General features: G+C 45.6%; 3 protein-coding genes across 3 annotated transcripts; 2 read left to right on the forward strand and 1 right to left on the reverse strand.

Moving 5' to 3' along the window:
- Nucleotides 1-5: 5 nt before the first annotated feature.
- On the reverse strand, nucleotides 6-1,099 carry LOC116929991. The gene is made up of 2 exons (XM_032937323.2): nucleotides 788-1,099; nucleotides 6-574 (listed from the first exon to the last, which is right to left on the reverse strand). The coding sequence occupies exons 1-2, from the start codon at nucleotides 855-857 to the stop codon at nucleotides 171-173; spliced, it is 474 nt and encodes a 157-aa protein (XP_032793214.2). The 5' UTR covers nucleotides 858-1,099; the 3' UTR covers nucleotides 6-170.
- Nucleotides 1,100-1,180: 81 nt separating this feature from the next.
- LOC123475896 (ring canal kelch homolog) lies at nucleotides 1,181-4,488 on the forward strand. The gene is given in 14 exon segments (XM_045179116.1): nucleotides 1,181-1,476; nucleotides 1,544-1,687; nucleotides 1,750-1,978; nucleotides 2,057-2,232; nucleotides 2,301-2,397; nucleotides 2,457-2,613; nucleotides 2,676-2,785; nucleotides 2,871-2,983; nucleotides 3,060-3,237; nucleotides 3,306-3,446; nucleotides 3,506-3,598; nucleotides 3,657-3,677; nucleotides 3,679-3,820; nucleotides 3,971-4,488. Coding segments are annotated over 14 exon segments (1,833 nt in total). The 5' UTR covers nucleotides 1,181-1,417; the 3' UTR covers nucleotides 4,144-4,488.
- A 336-nt stretch (nucleotides 4,489-4,824) lies between these two features.
- Nucleotides 4,825-20,137, forward strand: LOC116929994 (ankyrin repeat domain-containing protein 17). Its single transcript, XM_045179161.1, is given in 19 exon segments — nucleotides 4,825-5,338; nucleotides 6,586-6,793; nucleotides 6,870-7,026; nucleotides 7,346-8,123; nucleotides 8,189-8,440; nucleotides 8,510-8,552; nucleotides 8,555-8,744; nucleotides 8,819-10,845; nucleotides 10,919-11,210; nucleotides 11,275-11,441; nucleotides 11,523-11,822; nucleotides 11,891-13,173; nucleotides 13,238-13,382; nucleotides 13,385-13,557; nucleotides 13,560-13,613; nucleotides 13,769-14,609; nucleotides 14,612-16,681; nucleotides 16,774-17,576; nucleotides 17,668-20,137. Coding segments are annotated over 19 exon segments (10,194 nt in total). The 5' UTR covers nucleotides 4,825-4,954; the 3' UTR covers nucleotides 17,695-20,137.
- The last annotated feature ends 960 nt before the right edge of the window (nucleotides 20,138-21,097 follow it).

Below are 21,097 nucleotides of genomic sequence, written 5' to 3' on the forward strand. Positions count from 1 at the left end.
ATAAATCAGCACATAAAAACAATCGTTTATTTTCTACAGGTGTGTAGTCGTTTCACTGATAAAAAGGCACTTTACGGACGGCGTAAAAAATTCAAGCGGTTGGACGGCTTGAATGGAATGAATAAAAGGGCTGAGATTCATTTTGCTATGATGTTGACAAACCAGATTGATTACACACTTACAACCTCTTGAGGTAATGGAGCAGCTAAAACTGAGGGAATTAATGCTGCTGTCATGAGATTGAAAGGTAGTAGTGAGCTTGCAGCATTACAACCATCTTTGCTGTTGCATGTACAGCTTTCAATGTGAATGTTGAACGTCCCTGATCTCTGCAGGCAGTAACGTTCATCTCCCCCAATACCGGGTTCCCCAAGCCTGGCACATGAACGGATGTACCTCCATTCACCATTCACTTTCTGGCGGATTTTTCTGCACATAGTAGCCTTCACACCAGGTAAGTGTGTTACTTCTGGAAAGGTGGCACAGTCAAAAAAGGGCGTGGATGTGTTGTCAAATGGATCTGCACATTTGGGATCTTCCAAGGATCTGCATACCCAGCATTTGATACCACTACCTAGATGAAAAAGTGAAAAAATGTTAACTCTATTCCTGACGTGCGTTCTACCAGAAATATCATTAGCATTCCGTAGTATTATGGACGCTGACAAGTGTCAAAAACATAAACAATTCTAAATGGCATATTATGATGTTGGTACTATTTTGGAAAAATGGTAAAAAAATATGAAATCGCCTATTTTTCTAAATCGTAATAAAACAAATGTCATACCTTCCTTTACAGCAAATAAATAAAATATAACAATGCTGGCGAACACGCCCAATGATCGAATCGGTGCCATTTCTTGAATTTTTATTTTTGAAAGCAGGGTTGCGAGCTTGCGATGTCAAAGCCGTCGTTCTTCACGAGATTCCCAAGCGACCGGCAGATGGCGATACCTTCTGGGCAGAACGTCCTTTTGAGAAACCTTTTAAATGATCCAAAATCCTTTTGGACCGTCTTTCAATTTTGGCAAGAGCTAATTTTAAAAATTGAAATGTTATCGGTAGAACAATACGTAACCCCAAAATTACGCAACGAAATGTGACTGATGAAGACTAATACTGAAGCCATAAAGAAAGGCCTTGAATGAAATCAACGTCGGCTGCTACAGCACAACGGAAATCAAAGGACAAAACAACAAAACAAAGTGACCGTTGTTGAACTTGAACGGAACTGGTCGAACTTTCTTATCTGGAGTTATTTTAATTTTCTGCTTTTTGAATTCTCTGAAACTGCTAAAAAAAAGTGGTAAAAATCAGTAGAAATCAAGTGGTATAATCCTCAGAATATCACTTTATTTGAAAAGCGGTTCTGCGTCATAGCTCGGCTGATGCTAGCTGCTTCGTAGATCGACGAGCGATGTCGACTAGTTCAAATAGTTCATCTTCTAGGGATTTCGCCGAACAGTTAAGTATCCAGTATGAATTCAAAGGACTTTTAATCTTTAATATATGACTACTAAATCAAATTATTTTGGCCTTACAGTAAGTTACTCCTCCGTCATGCAAGTCAAAATTCCCTTGATGAGAGCTCCCAGAAAGAGTCTACCCAGTCTTCACCTGAAAGGCCATTTTATCACAACTCAGAGCACTTTTCCAAGGCATTTTCCAAGTTCAACATGATGAGAAAGTAGAGTACAGTTTCTCCTGATTATCTAAACAGTATCTAATGTTTCAACCTTGTGTTTAAAGAGAAAAATTTCTCTGTGATGTTGTCCTAATAACTACAAATCAAGAGGAGTTTCCGGCGCATAAAGCAGTTCTGGCTTCTTGCAGCCCTTACTTTCATGCTATGTTTAGCTGCTTTGAGGAAAGTAACCAGAACAGAATAGTTCTTCAAGATGTGGACCCCAAAGCCCTAAGCCTCCTGTTAGACTATGTCTATTCTTCTGAAATTCAAGTCAATGAAGATAATGTTCAGGTTATAAAAAAACAAAAAAATCTGAACTTAAACTTTAACTAAAATACAAGGTTGATTCCAAGGAAATTTTCTTTTTAGACCTTGTTGCCGGCCGCCAATCTTTTGCAAATGTTTGACGTCAAAGAAGCCTGTAGTGAGTTTTTGGTAACTCAGTTACATCCATCTAATTGTCTCGGAATTCGGGCATTTGCCGATCTTCATGGTTGCATAGATTTATTGAATTTAGCCGACAAGTACACTGCCCAGCATTTTAGGTATACTCCAGTTTATTTTCTTTTATGACTTAACTCCTAACCTTAGCAACGTATGTTTTGTTTTGTAGCGACGTGGTGGATGGAGAAGAATTTTCTAGTTTACAGTGCCAAGATGTGATACGTATAATTAGTAGCGACAAATTGACTGTATCGTCCGAAGAGAAGGTTTCAAATTAACTAAAAGATATGTGATTCCCCCTTTGTTCTACAGCTTTCTTTCGCAGGTGTATGAAGCTGTGATGAACTGGGTAAATGCCAACATTGATGACAGAAATATTGAGTTATCTCATCTAATGGAGTACGTTCGTCTTCCACTTCTTCCTCAAGACTATCTTTTGCAGCATGTCGAAACCAACACTTTGATGCGATCTAATGCTCACTGTAGGCATTGTCGCTACAGGTTAATGACAAAATAACTGAACTATTTCCAAATTTTTCCGTAGGCAAAGATCTCTTGATTGAAGCCCTTAAGTATCATTTGCTCAAAGCTGATCAAAAGCAAATATATCAAACTTCTAGAACTCGTCCGAGGTTACCGATAGGCATGCCAAAAGTATATTGACACATTAGCTGTTTATAATCTTATTTTCAAGTAACGATCGCCTAATATCTAAATTCAAATTCTTAAATGTTCCTAGATTCTTCTTGTCGTGGGCGGTCAAAGCCCAAAAGCGATTCGCGGAGTTGAGTGTTACGATTTTGAAACTCAAAAATGGAATCCCCTTGCAGAAATGCCTACCAGACGGTGCAGGTAGATATAAAATCAATAAAAAAAAAAAATATAGTTAATACAAAAATTCATTTTAAATGTCTGGTTCCTTCATCAGGGCAGGCTTAGCTTCTGTTTGCGGACGCATTTATGCAATCGGGGGTTTCAATGGATCCCTACGTGTGCGCACGGTTGATCTCTATGAGCCGAATTTGGACCAGTGGTTTCCCGCTCCCGATATGGAAACGCGCAGGTCTACGTTGGGTGTTGCCGTTCTAAATAATTGCATCTACGCTGTAAGACGCATGAAAACAAGACGACGATAGCATTGATTCGTTAAAACATGGTCCCGTTGTTTTCCAAGGTTGGAGGATTTGATGGTTCTACGGGACTGAAATCCGCCGAGAAATTTGATCCAACAACACAAGAATGGCGTGCAGTGGCGTCCATGACTACGCGACGCAGCAGCGTAGGTGTAGGTGTTTTGAATGGCCTCTTGTATGCGGTAATTGTTCAGACAAAAATTTCAGATTTAAAACGTTAGACCAAGTTCAGAATTTTTAGGTTGGTGGATATGATGGGGCTTCTCGGCATTGCCTGGCATCCGTTGAATGCTACTCACCTGAAACAGATTCGTGGAGTTTAATTGGAGAAATGGTACATCGCACTAGGGTTTCATCGATAGAAGAGTTTTTATTTGCTTCTGTCTTTTTAGGCTTGCCGGCGGAGCGGAGCCCGGTGTGGGAGTATTGAACGGTTACCTTTACGCCATTGGCGGTCATGATGGACCCATGGTACGGCGATCGGTCGAGAGATTCGACACTGTGACTAAAACGTGGACTTCCATTGCGGACATGTCACTTTGTCGGAGAAACGCTGGTAAAAAACTGAAAGACCCTTGAACAGTTTTACTGTATTGATAACCTCCTTATTGGATTCATTTTGATCCTTCATCACATGACTGCGCATATAGTTTTTTGCTTTAAGTTCTCAGTTTTCTCTTATATGTTATTATTTTTGTTTATGTAGGAGTGGTGACGCATGATGGTTTACTCTACGTCGTAGGAGGTGATGATGGAACAACTAATTTGAATTCAGTTGAAGTGTATGATCCCGCAACGAACAGCTGGTCAATGTTGTCCGCCTGTATGGGTATTGGCCGAAGTTATGCTGGAATCGCCATAATCAATCGACCATGTTGAACATATTTCAACCAGCCAAGTCAATGGAAGTTCTCATTTCGTTCGTAAAACGTATCAATCCAATCGTGACAGCAGAACGGCATGCATTTTCAAATGTGACGACGTACAACGTTTGAATCAGAATCCTTGCATTCGATGTTGTTTTTTTCTGGATTTTGTTGCCAAAAACGCTTCTCAGGGGTATCCGTGCATTTCCTTACCCGTTCCTTTGATGTAAAAAAAAAAAAAAACAAAAAAAAAAAGGAAAAAAAAACGCTAGCGGAAAATTCAAGTATATTCTCGAATACGTCTGCTCTTTGTAAAACCGAACCTTATGATATTTCGAATAAATCTGGGCGATTCGAATTCTAGCTTTCATAGTTTACTTAATTTGTGACATATTGCTGTTATACTAAATTCAAATCAAGTAAGAGATGAAGGTCATAAATTACTTGTTTTATTTCTTTTCTTTTCCGTCGTATTTACAGGGTTACGAATCTATTCGACTTTGTGCTTGTTGATAGTGTTTCCTTTTATTCATAGATGTCATTGGCTAGCCCGCCTTTACAAATAATCAAGTTCGTATTCGCGTATCACAGATGGCGGTGAGAGACATCCGGCCTTTTATCCATTGGGCTGTACGAAATAACGTAGACAAATGGCGGCTGTAGTAGGTCAGTGGAGAGTCTGTCGTCGTTGTAATACACCCAAAGGCTCACCGATAAGTCCCCATTTTTGGATCAAAGAAAAGTCTCGTTAATTTAAGAAGCTCAGCAGCGCCTAAAGACGGCCAACTGGCCCATGTATCCAACAATTGCCTACTTTGTTGAAGATGCAGAATGTGGTACAGAATTCTGCTTCTGAAAGTGTAAGGAACTGCGTGAAACAGCACGAGGTCGGGCATCGTGCATTGGCCAACCCAGCAGCAGCTACTCCTGCGACGTCCGCTGCCAGTGCAAAGCCGAGCAAGCCTAGCAAAGGCAATTCCGTCCCGAAGAGCAATCACATCGCGGGCAGAAGCAACAACCACCCAACATCAACTCATCAACCTCCAACACCCAATCTGAATCACAAGACTGTTACTGTGACAGACCTAGCCACCTCTTGTTCAACAGCCCTAGCTACTGAGATAGCTATCCAACAAGTCAAGCAAAGCAGATCATATCGTCAATATATGCCTGATTCTTCTGACAGTGACAGTGACGACGTCCTTTCGGTAAGTTGCTTTCTGAAAGGCAAAGGAAGATTATTTCTTCTCAACAAAATCAGTTTACCAATCTAGGCGACAACTCCCAGTTGTAGTGGAAGCTTACCAATGAAAATGCCAAGCGGTTCAGTTCCATCTTGTGTTATAAGCCTTTGCATCAGTGTATCGGAATCAGGATAGATGCTAATTGTGTTTGTGATGCTTATGTTTAGTTTATTAATGATTTCCTCTGCGCTTTGAATAGGCTCTAGGCTGGAAGCTTTTCAAAGTTGTTTTTTCGTGACTTACTTAACTGCTCTACTTAGAAGGGCCTTTTTTATTTTACTACAGTTTTTAACTTCTAGGGAGTACCAGTTGATTGGTCTGTTAATCTGATTGTCAAGCAACAATCGTCGTTTAACACAGAAGAGTTTATCATATCGACAGTTTTTTTTTTTTTTTTGGTGGCCCTGTCCATCCTTCCGTGTTTGGCGTGGGGTTTATTCAGGGTTCAAGTAGTCTAGGTTCTGCATGATGGCAAATCAGATGGTTGGACTTGGGGGACAACTAGAGGTTGAAAGAGAAAGGGAGGAGGGGGGCCTTTTTCAAGGGATTTGGCCAAAAAGAATGCAGAGAAGAAAAAAAGGGAGGCAAAAGATTATATAGGGGGAATACGGTGGGGGAGTTTCGAAGCCTTTTCTCAGGGATTCCGGTGGTTCGTTGCCCCCCTCTCCCCCGATTTGCAAAATATTTTGGAATGGGATTGTGGAACACCTATTTTCCAAAATTATAAAGCTTACAGCGTTGGCCCGATCCCCTTGGAAACGTGGTGAAATAGTTCCGGCTGCAAACTGTGGAAACATGTCAAGCTGAAGGGAAAGTAAATCACCAAGTTGAAATGCAGAGCACTGTCCCACTTTAGTCCAAATCGTTCCAGCTAGATGCGATTCGGCTGTCATTATTTTTATTTTCATTTTAGTTACGTTTCGTGCAACATGACAAGCACCTGTTGTCAAGCCTGAAACGAATGAAGGGCCCACTGTTATTTAAAGCAACTTTTAGGTGCGTCTGTGTACCGATTTGGCTCTGCCTTTCGAATACTACAACTCATTCAATGGGGGTAACAATAACTAGGAACCGAAAGCTTGCTAAACAAAAAAATAAAGTTCGAAATTTGTTACTCTTCTATCTCAATTTTTACTATCAAGTCTCTTTCCCCTTTCGGCTACCGTTGCTCGTTGTTTTGTGTCATTGTGAAAATGGGAATTGACCTATAGGTGGAATCTTTTTTTGTGGAGGAGTCGGAAGTGGAGGGCTGTGCGGACGACTGCCGATGCCCCTCGTCTTCGGCCTCGTCGCTGGACGCGCCACGATTCCTGCTGGCGGCAGCGGCAGCTGCCCAACACGACGGTCACAGCATTGGCGAACTACCACGCATCGACCCCGACACACAAGCCAGGATTGAAGCCCTCCTCGAGGCTGCAGGTAATTGAAAAGAAAGCTTAACATGGAAATTAGAAAATTGATTTAATATTTTTCTCGTGTGTTTTGAAAAATAAAGGAATCGGTAAACTAACTGGAGGAGACAGCAAACGACTCGGTGATCAAGAAGTACTCAGTCGGTTAACGTCCAGCGTATCCTGTGCACTGGACGAAGCCGCTGCGGCATTAACTCGTATGCGATCCGAAAACTCGAGTAATTTTCACCAAGAAGCCCGGTAAGCAAGAACTATTTTATTGGTTAATATTTGCTAAGGGGTCGCACATGACGACAGATAAATGTTTTGCTGATCAAGTCGCCTACGACGAACTTTACCCAACAGTCAAAACATTCATTCATGGAGGTTAGCTGATAAAGATATTTGAAGCCAACGGCTTTTTATCACGCTGAAAGGATGCAGTTATATAAGATAGATTAAAGGATTTTAAGTAGATCAGTTTAAAGACATAATAAAAAAATCTTATATGAGAAATTGCTCCTTTTGAAAGACGCGTTGGAATGTTTCGTTTATTTATTATTATTTTTTCTAATTACAGGTCGTTAGTGGAAGCCTGCACTGACGGCGACGTCTCCGCTGTGCGGCGTTTGCTAGACGAAGGACGTAGCGTTCACGAAACCACGGAGGAAGGCGAGTCATTGTTGTCGCTGGCCTGTTCGGCTGGCTACTACGAACTGGCGCAGGTGTTGCTTGCCATGCGGGCCAACGTAGAAGATCGTGGCGTCAAGGGCGACTGTACACCACTGATGGAGGCGGCCTCAGCCGGTAACGCGGATATTGTTCGCCTGCTGCTGGAACACGGCGCCGAAGTCAACGCCCAGTCGTCATCGGGTAACACACCATTAATGTACGCCTGTGCTGGTGGCCACGAGGAGGTAGTCACTCTCCTACTGGAAGCCAACGCCAATGTGGAGGACCATAACGAAAATGGCCACACGCCGCTAATGGAAGCCGCTTCGGCCGGCCATGTCGGCGTAGCGAAAATTCTTTTGAACCATGGTGCCGGCATCAACACCCATTCGAACGAGTTCAAAGAATCTGCCCTGACTCTGGCCTGCTACAAGGGTCATTTGGAGATGGTCCGTTTTCTTCTAGAAGCTGGTGCCGATCAAGAACATAAAACTGACGAGATGCACACAGCTCTCATGGAAGCCTCGATGGATGGTCACGTCGAGGTTGCCCGGCTTCTTCTCGATTCGGGAGCCCAAGTTAACATGCCCGCCGACAGTTTTGAGTCACCACTAACATTGGCTGCATGCGGTGGTCATGTAGAACTGGCCATGCTCCTTCTGGAACGTGGAGCCAACATCGAAGAAGTAATGATATATTTTGAATTCCGTTCGTTTGTATATTCTCATTTGAAATAATTTTGTTCGCCCAGGTCAACGATGAAGGTTACACGCCGCTGATGGAGGCAGCACGTGAGGGACACGAAGAAATGGTAGCGTTGCTACTTAGTCAGGGCGCCGACATCAACGCACAGACTGAGGAGACGCAAGAGACAGCCTTGACTCTTGCCTGCTGTGGGGGCTTCTCTGAAGTTGCCGATTTTCTCATCAAGGCCGGTGCTGATATCGAACTAGGAGCATCCACGCCACTTATGGAAGCAGCGCAAGAGGGCCATCTTGATCTGGTGTGTATTGTTAAGACTGAAATCATTAATATGTTACAAATTCCTAATGTCGTTGGGTCTTTTTGTTAGGTCCGTTATCTTCTAGAAGCTGGCGCCAATGTTCACGCTCAAACGGGAACGGGGATACGGCTTTGACTTACGCGTGCGAGAACGGACATACCGATGTGGCTGAATTGCTTCTGCAATACGGCGCCGATTTGGAACATGCGTCTGAAGGAGGACGTACACCTCTTATGAAAGCAGCCAGGGCCGGTCACCTCTGTACCGTTCAGTTTCTCATTGCAAAAGGAGCCGATGTTCACAGGTGAAATCAACTAATAATGGCTAGACTTTTAAGTCAGTATGTAATCGTGTTGATTTATTATTTTTTCCGTACAGGCAAACTACCAACAATGATCACACACCGCTCTCTTTGGCTTGCGCCGGTGGCCATTTGGCAGTCGTAGAGCTTTTGCTCCTGCACGGGGCCAATCCATTTCATCGTTTAAAAGACAATTCGACCATGATTATAGAAGCGGCGAAGAGCGGGCATACTCAGGTTGTGCAGTTGCTACTCGACTATCCCAGTTCCATCCTGGTGACACCCGATCAAGCCCAACTACCACCGGGCATGAACTCAAGTGGCCAAGTGGTCCCTATCGCATCGGAGGATTCGATTGTTCCATCACCTGCAGTAGTCACGGATTCAGTTCCTACGGCAGCACCGCGAGTGCCGCCTGTCGGAGGAGTGACCACTACGGTTCCTACCACTGCACTGGGAGGAAGACCGGAACCGCAGGGAGCAGTTGCCGCTGCCTTAACCAGCCTTCATTCGCCCAATACCTCGCTGCCAGCCATCGCAGCCTCTCTGACCCCTCTCACCGGATCGTCCAATCTAAGTCCGAGTGCGGGAGGAAACCATTCAATCTCAACATTGGCGGCGGCCGCCCAGAAAATGCTGACTAAGAAGCCGCTTGAAACATCCACCTCCACCCCCGTCGCTCCCGCGGCCGAATCTGAACATCCATCTTCGGCGGGGACGAAGAACGTCGCGCCACCTTCCTGTGAGCATCCATCTGGTACCGTCACCTCGACGGCCAGTATTTCCTCGGAAAGTAAACTGTTGCCGGTCCGCTTCCCTCTGTCAGCTGAGGGACTTTCATTTGAGAAATCCCAATTGGTAGAAGAATTAGAGAAGATCGAACGTGAATTGCGAGATAGAGCCCAATGGTCATCACAGGCCAGTAACACGTCTGGCTCTCAATCGAGTCATAGTACGGCTCTAAGCCCGGCAACCGCTGCCGCATTGACGCACATGCTCAATATGGAGGTTGAATTGAATCGACCCGGCGGGAGTGGAATGGGAGGGAGCACCCTTGTGGGTCTGACTACACCGACACCCGTTAATTTGGAAGACATTGTCAAACTCCTTGAAGAGCTCCCTCCTCTTGAGTTTGAATCTACCCGACCGTCGCCCGCCCCACCTGTGCCCAACCAGACTACGCCTTCCCCTTCAGTTCCTTCGATCCTTCCACAGCCGGTACAACAGCAACCGAGAGAAAGCGTCATAGTCACGAACCCCAACGTTGTCAGTAGCAGTTCCGCGCCCAGCACAAACGCCTCTAATGCTGTGACGCCTGCCGCCATTTCACCGGCTTCACTACCCCCAGCCGAAAGACCAAAAGCCAAAGCAGTCAAGAAGGAAAACAAGATTCTCAAGAAGCAGCAGCAGCAGCAGCAACAACAACTACTACTACAGCAGCAGCAGCAGCCTGCTCCTCAACAACAGCAACAGCAGCAGCAGCAACAGACATCCCAAATTCAACAAGCACATCAACAACACTGGCAAGTTCCCGCTAATGCGGTCCAACAGCAACAACAACAACAATGCCAGCAACTGCAACGGCTACAACAACTCCAACAACTACAGCAGTTGCAACAGTTGAATCAACACCTGCAGCAGCAGGTAATGCAACAGAGACATTTGAAGCAGCAAAATCAAGCCACTTTGGCTGCTTTGCAACAAAACGCCCTCCAGAATCAGGCGCAGTTGGCTGCGCTTCAGCAAAATGTGGCACAACTTCAGCAATTGGAGCAACAAGTTTTGGCACCGGCCTACACCGCTGGTGCGGCCCAAGGTCCATCGGCGGCAGCAGCCACGGCCCAATTTCAGCAATGTGTCCAGCAGATTCTTCAGCAAAAACAACAACTTCAACAACAAATTCGACAGTTTCAGCTCCAAGTTGAACAGCAGCTAGCTTTCCCTCAGCAGCAGATACCTCCATTGGCTGCTGCGGCGGCTGGTGGTGGAAGTGTTCAGCCGGCAACGGCCAGTCGAGTTGAAAGAAACAACCTCGATGGTGATGTTATCGCGGACACGGCAGCCATTGCAAAGTTTCCACCTTACAATAGCGACGATGTCAACGGTAGTTTTATTCAAAAGTTTTGATGTGTCATGATGTGTTAATCATTGTTTTTTAAAATATTGAATATGTTTAGGCGATGAAGTGAAATCTCCAATCCGTGCCGAGAAACGCCCCATTGACAACACGTCCAGTGAGGATTCGTCGTGCAGTTCCACAACCGGAGGCCTGCAAGTCACTGGGGCTCCTGTTCCCCTTTTGCGACTCAAGATGTTTCGGTTGCTGCGGCAAATATCGGCATACAAGTCCAGAGCGCAGCGTTACCCAACGGATCCACGGCTCAGTGTGTCACGGGAATCACCTTTCAACCTCTGTCGGGGACCAATGTTTCAATACCCTGTTCTGCCTATTCGGGTTCGAATGCCCAGGTAAACAACATGAATTATTCCTGTCCCAGACAGCGTTGTAATTCAGACATTTCAATTAGATTGGAAATGGATCACCTTCAACCACCTTAATTCATTATCAGCAATTACAGTCTGCCTCGACGACCAATGTTCAGACAGGTTCCGTTTCTGCGTCCGGTCTTCAAGTAGTCACTTCCCAAACGCCAAGTTTGGCAATTCACCAGCAAATACGGCTGCAGTCGCTACAAATACGTAAGTTTCAGAATGAATTCATTTAAAATTGACCCTGGCGAAGGTATGTCATTCGTCTTGCTTTTCCTCGCTCATTTACAGCGACAGGTCAAGCAGCTCTCGAGCCAATGGTTTCTGCCGGCCCTACTTCTGTGGCTGCACCAGGTACGTTGGACACGAAATGGTCGGGATTTAATATGGGAACTTTTACGGTTCCGCATCCGCCAGCCACCACCGGCGATCAGCAACAGCAACCTCAGATTTCTGGAGGTTCGCTTCCCGTTTCCGTCCAATTGGCCAGCTCCTCAACGGATAAAAAGACCAAAAGTGGTAAAAAATCGAAAGTTGCATCTGCGGCAACGCAACAGCAGATGTACTCTGCTCCTACTACTGATGCAAGCGGTAAGTTGCCCTCTGATCTTTGTTTTGTATCCTCCATTTTATTTGACCACGTTTTTTTCTTCTCGTAGGACTAGCCATAGGAGGAATAGGATTAACTGGGGTCAATGGCGTTGTTCAAACTGGACAGGCTGCTTTCGATCCTGATTTTGTAGATTACGCTGACTACAATCCCGACTATTCTTCCTTCCTACCTGGTGTTGTACCGCCTGGAACGGCATCTGTCCCTCCAGGGTCTATGGCAGCCTCCATACCTTCAGCGCACTATGCAAGCATGCCTGCAGGTGCTGCTGGGATGTCGTCTGCCGGTGGTCTTCCAGTTCCTGCTTCCGTTCCACCGTCTGGAACATCTGTTGTGACGGGAGGTGCAGTTGTTCCTAACGCAACATCTGCTAGCCAATACAGTCAACCTTTATTACCGATGCTGGATCTGGATTCCGAAACGGATTCAAATCATGATACTGCACTGACACTGGCTTGTACGGGTGGCCACGAGGAATTAGTTGAGCTGCTCCTATCCAGGAACGCCAACATCGAGCACCGTGACAAGAAAGGATTTACTCCGTTGATCTTGGCCGCCACAGCCGGGCACGAAAAGGTTGTCGAAGTTTTGCTTAATCATGGCGCTAACATCGAAGCCCAGTCTGAGCGGACAAAGGATACAGCCCTCTCGTTAGCATGTTCAGGTGGTCGCTACGAGGTGGTCGAACTCCTACTTAACCGTGGGTCCAACAAGGAGCATCGCAACGTTTCGGATTACACGCCTCTCTCTTTGGCCGCTTCAGGCGGTTATGTTAACATTATCCGACTGCTGTTGGCCCACGCCGCCGAGATCAACTCGCGCACGGGATCCAAGCTAGGCATTTCGCCGTTAATGCTTGCCGCTATGAATGGTCATGTGGCTGCCGTTAAGACATTATTGGAGATGGGCAGTGACATTAATGCCCAAATCGAGACAAACAGAAACACTGCGCTAACTTTAGCGTGTTTCCAAGGAAGACACGAGGTCGTGCAACTTCTACTGGAGAAAAAGGCCAATGTGGAACACCGTGCCAAGACTGGATTAACTCCTTTGATGGAGGCAGCAAGCGGTGGTTACGTTGAAGTCGGCCGAGTACTCCTTGACTACGGCGCTGACGTCAACGCGCCTCCCGTACCCTCTTCGCGCGACACTGCGCTCACCATTGCATCCGACAAGGGTCATGTCGACTTTGTGGAACTTTTACTGCAACGTGGTGCTCAGGCCGATGTCAAAAATAAGAAAGGCAATTCACCTCTGTGGCTCTCTGCAAATGGTGGACACCTAGAAGTGGTGGAGCTGCTGTACAAAGCCAAGGCAGATATCGATTCGCAGGTAAATTCGTTGATTTTGATTTTTATCTCTTCATATTTCTGACTGTATTGTTATTTGCTGTTAGGACAACCGCAAAGTTTCTTGTTTAATGGCAGCATTCCGCAAGGGTCACGTTAAAGTTGTGAAATGGATGGTGAAACGAGTGACTCAGTTCCCCTCTGATCAGGAAATGACACGATTCATTTCGACGGCTGTCGATAAGGACCTTCTTAAAAATGCCATCATTGCATGGAGGTTATCCGAGCAGCCAAAGATCACCAGGCAGCCGAGGCCAATAAAAATGCCGCTAACTTACTTGATGAGCTCGATATGGAAAAGATTCGCGAAGATTTGAAACGAGCAGCTGCGGCTCGCAAGCGAGAAAAGAAGAAGAGGAAGAAGCAGGAAAAAAGCAAGAGAAACGTCGTGCCGAGAGCGACGACCTCGATAACGATTCCCAGGTCTGACCGCAGTGTTTCCGGTCCATTTATTATTTATGTTTGTTTAGTTGTCGGTAGTAACTCGTTAGATTTTTCTATAATTCGCAAAAAAATTATGTGCTGTTTAATCAAATTTGCTCGTATTTCAGTCCAATAAGTTCATGATTTCTTTTTAGGAAAATGGCAACGATAACGACGATGATAAAGATGGCGAAAACGGAGAGGATGCAATGAGCGAAACAGGTGATATTCCTGATTTTGTGGAACCTCCTCCGACTAATAATAACAAGGAAGCAGAAGAGAAGCAATCTTCCAAAGCCAAGAAGAGTAAGAAAGGCGCCAAAACAGCCGCATTCGATGCCGCCATCAGCGTGGAAGATGCTGTCGTTGTTGAAGTTTCGAAAAGAAAGGAGAAAGAAATGGAACCGGAGATTCAGCAGTTTACCAAGAAAACATCTCCGCCGCCACTGGTCACCACCAGCACCTTCGAAGATTCATCTCTATTGTCGAGCCGGGCCAGCAAACGGAAGAAGGAAAACGTGTTGTTGGATAGTTTGATTATCGCAACCGAGAAATCGGCCAAGATGCCTACTCCTCCGAGTCAACATCAGCAACGTAATGGCCCGGAATTGGACACACTAAAAGAAATGAATAATATTCCATCGGCCCTAAAATCGTTGTCACCCACTTCTCTGACAAGTCCCAAACGGCCCGTCAAGAGGGAAGAAGGCTGGAAGGAAGTTGTACGTCGAGGACCAGTCAGCAGTCGGGAGAACTCGAGTTCAAATTTGGGCTCAACTTCAGCTGGAGGGAAGAAAAGCCAATCTAGCGACCGTTCATCGGGTACCTTGTCCGTTATACAAAGCTCTGAGCGATCGAAGAAAGTGACTGTTCCTTCGAACGCTATTAGCCGTGTCATTGGCCGAGCAGGATGCAACATCAATGCCATCCGTGAAATTTCCGGTGCCCACATTGAGATTGAGAAACAAGGCAAAGGCCAGGGTGACCGTACGGTTTTGATAAAGGTCTGGCGGAATCCATCCGCCAGGCACAGCAACTCATCAGCGCATTGATCAAAGAACCTGAGAAAGAGTTTAACGAGTTAATGGCCAAATTCCGAGCCGCCAATGCAGCGGCAAAAGCAGGAGCCTCCGCTACAAGCGCCGGAGGGAAATCCGCGACCGCAACGACGGCATCCGCTGCATCCCAGCCTAAAGTAACCCGATCCGCCACGACAATCGCATCCAGCAAGCCTACAACAACTGCTCCAGTTTCTGGTCAGCCTGCTCCTGTTCCAAGTACTGTTGCATGGGGAGCTATCAATACCCTGATTGTCGCTGCTTCCTCTCCCAAAAAGGTAGTGTCTACCTCAGGATCGAAGACCCCACCCGTTACCTCGGCTCCTTTGCTTGTTCAGCAGCAGCAACAACAACAGCAACAGCAGAAGAGTGGAGCTGTGCGTCAATTGTTTCCTGAAGCTAATCCAACAGTGATCGCACCCGCAGCGAAGAAAGCCATTGCTAGCGTTCCAGCTGCTACCACATCCTCTGCAGCGATGAAGCCAGTCGTGTCTTACACCGTGGCCGGTAGCAGCGCGTCAGTTCCAACTACCAGTAGTTCAGCCTCGACGCGCACTACCCCGGTCATTTCGGGTCAAATCCCAGCACCACCGGCCAAACTATCTCCGCAGCAAATCGCTCCTCAGGCGCCATCTAAGGTGTCGGATAAAACATCTCCACTCATGTCTGCCTCTCTAGTGACAAGTCAACAACAGCAAATTCCAGTCCAACAACAGCCGCAGCCTGCTACTTCGCAAGCGCAAATGAACCAACTGGGACCCGTCTGCAGTGGCCAAGCCCAGCACATTTCTGGTTCGTCTTCGGTCTCCGTTCCCAATTCAAACAGCTTGGTTTCTTCAAGGCCTAATTCTGCCAGTCCTGTTCAAGATTATTCGCCGTTTAACAATCTCTTCAGCAAAGTGGCGCAACAAACCATGTGGGCCAGGGAGCTCCAGCAACAACAGCAGGGTTCGAAATCGTCGTCAAAGAATTTCGCTAGCGTGGCTGCTGCTGGAGTCAGTCCCATACCGTCTAAGACTCCCACGTCCTTGTCTAACTCCCTAACCGGCCACCAGGCGGACCTTGGACCATCTCTTCATGTTGTGGATGCAGCAAAAGCACCTGGCTACCGTGGGAATTTGACAGCCTCTAACCAATCACAGAGTGAAATGTCATCGATGGACTTGCCGACTTCATTGGCATCCAGCGCTCCGGGAACACCGATTCCGAGCTCGTGTCCTATTCGAGCTCCAGTCGGCAGCCGTCCGCACCCGCTAACACCACCGCCACGGATTGGGACACCTCCCTTGTTTAACCCGACTCCGATTCAACCTTTAGGTCCTGTCGGAACTCGAAACATGCAGTCAAATCAGCAGTCGGGCGGTCCGCCAGATTCGCACATGATGCCTCCGCCTCCTGCTGCTTCGCTGGCTCCAGGTGGTCCATCGGCCACCGTGCGGATGCGTCCTGCAACGGCGACAAGTCGAATGCAGCACGATCCTTCGCAGCAGCAGTCTCAGTTCGACGGGTTGCCAATGCCCAATTTCTACGGAATCACGAGGCCAACAGGACCGATGGGCGGTGGAGGAGTAGACAATATGCGACAGGCACCATCATTCCCCCTGGCTCCGGGAATGGGCGGACCCCCGAGGTATAACAACTCTTCATTATCAGCCTCGTTCTCGGCGTCGGCGAAACTCAATCCCAACGCTCCGGATTTCGCAACCAGCAGGGGAGGAGGTGGCAGTGGACCACAGCAGCAAGGCTATCCTTCCCAAATGTACGGCGTTGGCAATCGAATCTCTTTCCCTCCGTCTGGCTATGGCCTCGGTTCAGCCAACGGTGGTGATATGAAACAACATCAGCACATGCCAAGCCAGACTTTCGGGACGGACTACCCTCCACCTATCGGTACACCGTTTGGCGCATCTGCCAGCGACCTTCATCGCATGATGGGATACCCCGGACCTGGAGTAGCCAACAGGATGTCTGGTCCACCTCCATCCACCCAAACGGGTGGGGGATTATTAGGTAAAATGTGTAGAATTTAATTTACGAATTCATTTTTTGAACAATTCTTTTTTTTGTGTGTGTGTGTGTGTGACATTTTACCTGTCATGTAGACGGTAATTCGGGAGGACAGAACCATGATGCGTACGGGGCTTCTGGTGGCCCTCCGCAACACCAACAACATCAACACTCTCAACATCGTTCCATGCAGGACGATCAACGCAAATTATTGAGGCCGATTGGTACCGAGCGAGCCATGACTCGTCGGACTCCTGGACCACCTCACGGAGCTGGTGGTGTCGGTTTTTCACCGGCTGACCTCGGTTTGTGGGGATATCACACCGCTCCCGGTGCTGATATGAATGCCAGTGGCGCAGGACCCATGGCACCTCCACTTTCCGCTATGAATCCATCCACTTTGCCCCCTGGCCTCAGTCCCAATGATTGGATGGCACTTTCAGGACTTCATGGGCCCAACGTGTCTGTCCCTGCACCCAACTCAAATGACGACGGAGGCCTTTCATATTTGCAACAGAAGCAAGGCATGGGGCACCATCATCACCACCATCAACATCATCACACCCTGTTACAACGCCAGATGGAGGGCATGTCGGATGGAAATGAATCTCTGGATATGCAGTTTTCAGCACAGTCAGGGGTCGGAATGAACGGAGGGCCCAATTCGAATACCCCGTATCACCAACACCATGGAGCCGCTTTTATGAATGGTATGCCTCCACCAGGCATGCCTGGCGGACCGATGGGACCGATGTTTGCAGGCGGACCTGGAGAACAGCACGGAGTTGACAGCGTTAATGGAATGTGGATTGGACCTGGCTCCAACATGAAGGGTAAAGGGAGTGGGCCGTCGCCCAACTCTATTGTGGGCGATCAGCAACTCTCTGATGCTGGCATGGTAAGCTTTCTGTTTTGTGATTTCACTTTTTTTCTTTTCTTTTCTTTATGGTTTTTAAGAAACAAGTGTGACATTTTCTCTTTAATTTTAGGTTTGGTTGAAATGGAGCCAGCAATAAAGACACGATAACAAATGATCGTGAAGACAATGATACAAAAAAAAAAAAGTAAAGAAGACGGCCTTTAACGGCAACAGCAACATAAAAATAACAGTTGGGATATTCATTGTATCTGGAAGGAAAGAGTCGACAAAATGAGGCAATGGAATCTGAAGATATTTCCCAATCATGTGTATGTGTATTTTTTTTTGTTTATTTTTTTTTTCCCTTTTTTTAAATTTTCATTTTTCCTTTGCCGTACGACCTATTGATGAGCGTGACTCTCGGAATTTTTTGACCCAATTGTCATCTGTTAGAATGTAGATATGATTCTTTGGGTTTAGATTAAACATACACAACAAAACAAACAACGCAAAGAGCCAAAAAAAAAACAAGAAAAACTTAAACTTCGAAAGATGAAAATGAATTATCTGAAGGGTGCGCTAGTGTTGGGTGAATGGTCGGTTCTTTTTTTTTATATTTATGTTATTTTGGAACGCACCTAGAAGACGAAACAACGTGCTGGAGGTACTTACGTAGATGGAACTCGAAAAGAGTGTCGGATGTGACCAGCCATATATTGGGTAGGGAAGCCTATATAGACCTCCCCCTTTCCCTTATCCTGAAAATTTTGGTTGTCCGTCTTCCGACCCTTCCCTCTTGCATTTGCTTTTGGCATTCTCTTGATTGTATTCGATTTTGCAAGCAAAACGTGCACAAAAAAAAGTGGGAAGCGTTTTCTTTGTCAGATCGAATTTTGTGAATCCATCTTTGCGACATTAGTTTTTTTTCCTTCTACCTTTCCCAAGTTAATTTACCCTCTTTGCACCTCCATTTCTCTATTATCTCTTGTTTTTCATTTTTGATATAAATAACAGAGGTTGACGATGTCATTGGGATTGCTGCGAGCGAATTGTGAATGTAGTTTGTTGGGTGTATTATTATTATCCCCCTCTCTTTGCCTTGTTACATGCACTTTATCTCTTTGATCCTCTCACTGACTTCTCTTATGCTTCTCCATACGAGTCTTTTTTTGTTTGATGTCGTCAATTTCATAAACGAGATGGGGATACGCATCGTGTAGGCCTTTGTTTGGTTTTTTTCCTTCCCCATTTCATTTTTGTCTCGTACCCTTTGTTTTCTTTATTTTTTGGTCCCATAATGCCTTGATTCAATTCCTTTTTTATTTTGCCTTACAATTTCGTTGAAAGACGGGATCATGTCAATCCGTGTTATATGAAAACCGGCTGCTAGACCCTCCTCCCCGCTCCCTTTCCCATTTGCTCGTTTTGCCCTCAATTCATTTTTTTTCACCTATGTTTTGTACCAAGTGAAGGGTTGAGTAAAAATAAAAACAAAAAATACTGCAATGACAGGAGAAACTCCCTATTAGGCCGTCTAGGGATAATCTAGAAGTAATCCAAGCAGTGAGGAAAAAATTCCAACGGCGATGATGACCCAAGCAAGGCATTCACTTTTGATTCGTGTTGCTAGCTTCTGAGCCGTTGTCGAATGTGCGAAGCAAAATCGTGAGCGTGCAATCTGGCTCCCTAACAGATAGCGATAATATTGCGTTTTAGGCTTAGTGACCCATTTAACTTGCTGTTTTTGTTTACAGGCATGTACAATTGTTCTATTTCCAAACGCGATTAAGTAATGGGCGTATCAGGGGAATATCAAATCTTTTTTCTCCCGCTTCAAGCTCCGATCAGCAAACATTACAATTACAATTCGGAAAAGGCAAAGTCCCGTGACCTCGATATGATCAAATGTGACTGAATCTGAGTAGAAAATGAAGTGGTGAAAATATGTAGGGTCAAAGATCTTTTGGGACATTATGGCACGTAGTTGAATCGCAATTTGTTGCCCCCGGAGATCGGAGTACAAGGTGGGTTGTTTAAAATTCGATTTACATAAATTGCTTGGTTACTACATTGTTTTCGCAGGAGATATCAGCACTAGGTCAGATTCCAGTTTCAAGGCCCTGTAAACAGCTAATGGGTCGTTATCGCTAAAGTCAATATCGCATGAAAATGTGGTTACCTGCTCTTGTCTATTCAAGCATACTGGACAAGTATTTTTTGCGTCACAAGGTAGAAAGAAAAAAAAAGCCTGCTCTGGAACGCATTGCGAATTTAACTTAACATTGTAATCAGGCATTTAAACAACAAACATTTCTAATATTGCCGTGGTGAAGTGATGCGTGAACGAGTGAAAGTACACGACAGTACCAAATGACGCTGTCGTGTTACGTGGTTTCGAAATCGAAAGAGACACAGGCTTACGATGGAAAGGTTCAATCGCCTTAAATATGATTTGGCACGAATGCGCGAATATAAATAAGTCGTACTGTAGAAGCTTGAAAACCGAGTTAGCAACACTTTGAAATTGACCGCCCGTAGAAACAACTATTTCGTGGCATACCGAGACAGGCTTTGAAGAGCCAAAGTTCGCGCTCTTTTTTTTAAATTTAAAAATAGGTGTTTCGAAAAACCTCGCAGGCCATCCTAGAGTCGTTGAGAACAACTAAAAAAAGAAATTCGGGACCTTAACGACGTCTGGAACATGCAATGTACCTTCAGTCAAGGTAAGAGAAATTTTTGTTACTGCCATTTTGGCGAGAGAAATATTGGCGTTAAAAACTTTTAGCCTCTGATTGTAACTGTTGAACTTGGACTTGAAAGGATTTGAATACTAGGACTTTGTTGGCGAGGTCGTATGACGTCACGAATATCGTTCGATGGATCAAAACAATAAGAAAGTCGAAAGCGAAAGTCTCGATGGACGTTACTTGGTCGCCATAAGGCGTCGACGTCTCGACGGGCAACATATCTTCCCAACCGACAGATATTTTCATCGGCCTATTTTCTCATGATGAAACTTCTTTCTGGTGATTATTTCGTTTCGAAACTAATTTTTCGGTACTCTCCTTTTTATTTTATTTTATTTTATTTTATTTTTTGTTTGTTTGTTTATTTATTTCTTTATTTTTCTTTTAGAAAGCCAATGGAAAAGTTATATGCTGTGTCTGCAACTGGGCCGTCACAGTCTAGAAAGATCGAAATGAAACGCGAGCTAGGGCGATTTCGGGAGTAAATGGTTTCTGCAAGTCACTTGGTGAGTTCAAATTGATATTTCGTCACTTTGATGACTATATTAAATGTTCCTCTGTGTTACCGACGGGAAAGACGGATAGACGGTCAGACGGCCAAATTTTTGCTTCGCGAATGTTCGGATGCTTTTAAAATAGTTGCTAATTTTTCGGGTGTCCGCTTATCCGTGCGCATGCTGATTGATAGAATATTCCACAATCTTATCATTTTCGGAACGTTTTGCGTTTTGAAAAGCCCAATTAAAATCAATATGCCGTCTTCCGTGCGGCTCTTTTTACCCGTACACGTGTCGCTCAATCTTTTATTTTGCA

Source organism: Daphnia magna, linkage group LG9, assembly GCF_020631705.1.
Source record: "Daphnia magna isolate NIES linkage group LG9, ASM2063170v1.1, whole genome shotgun sequence".
Classification (NCBI taxonomy): Eukaryota; Metazoa; Arthropoda; class Branchiopoda; order Diplostraca; family Daphniidae; genus Daphnia; species Daphnia magna.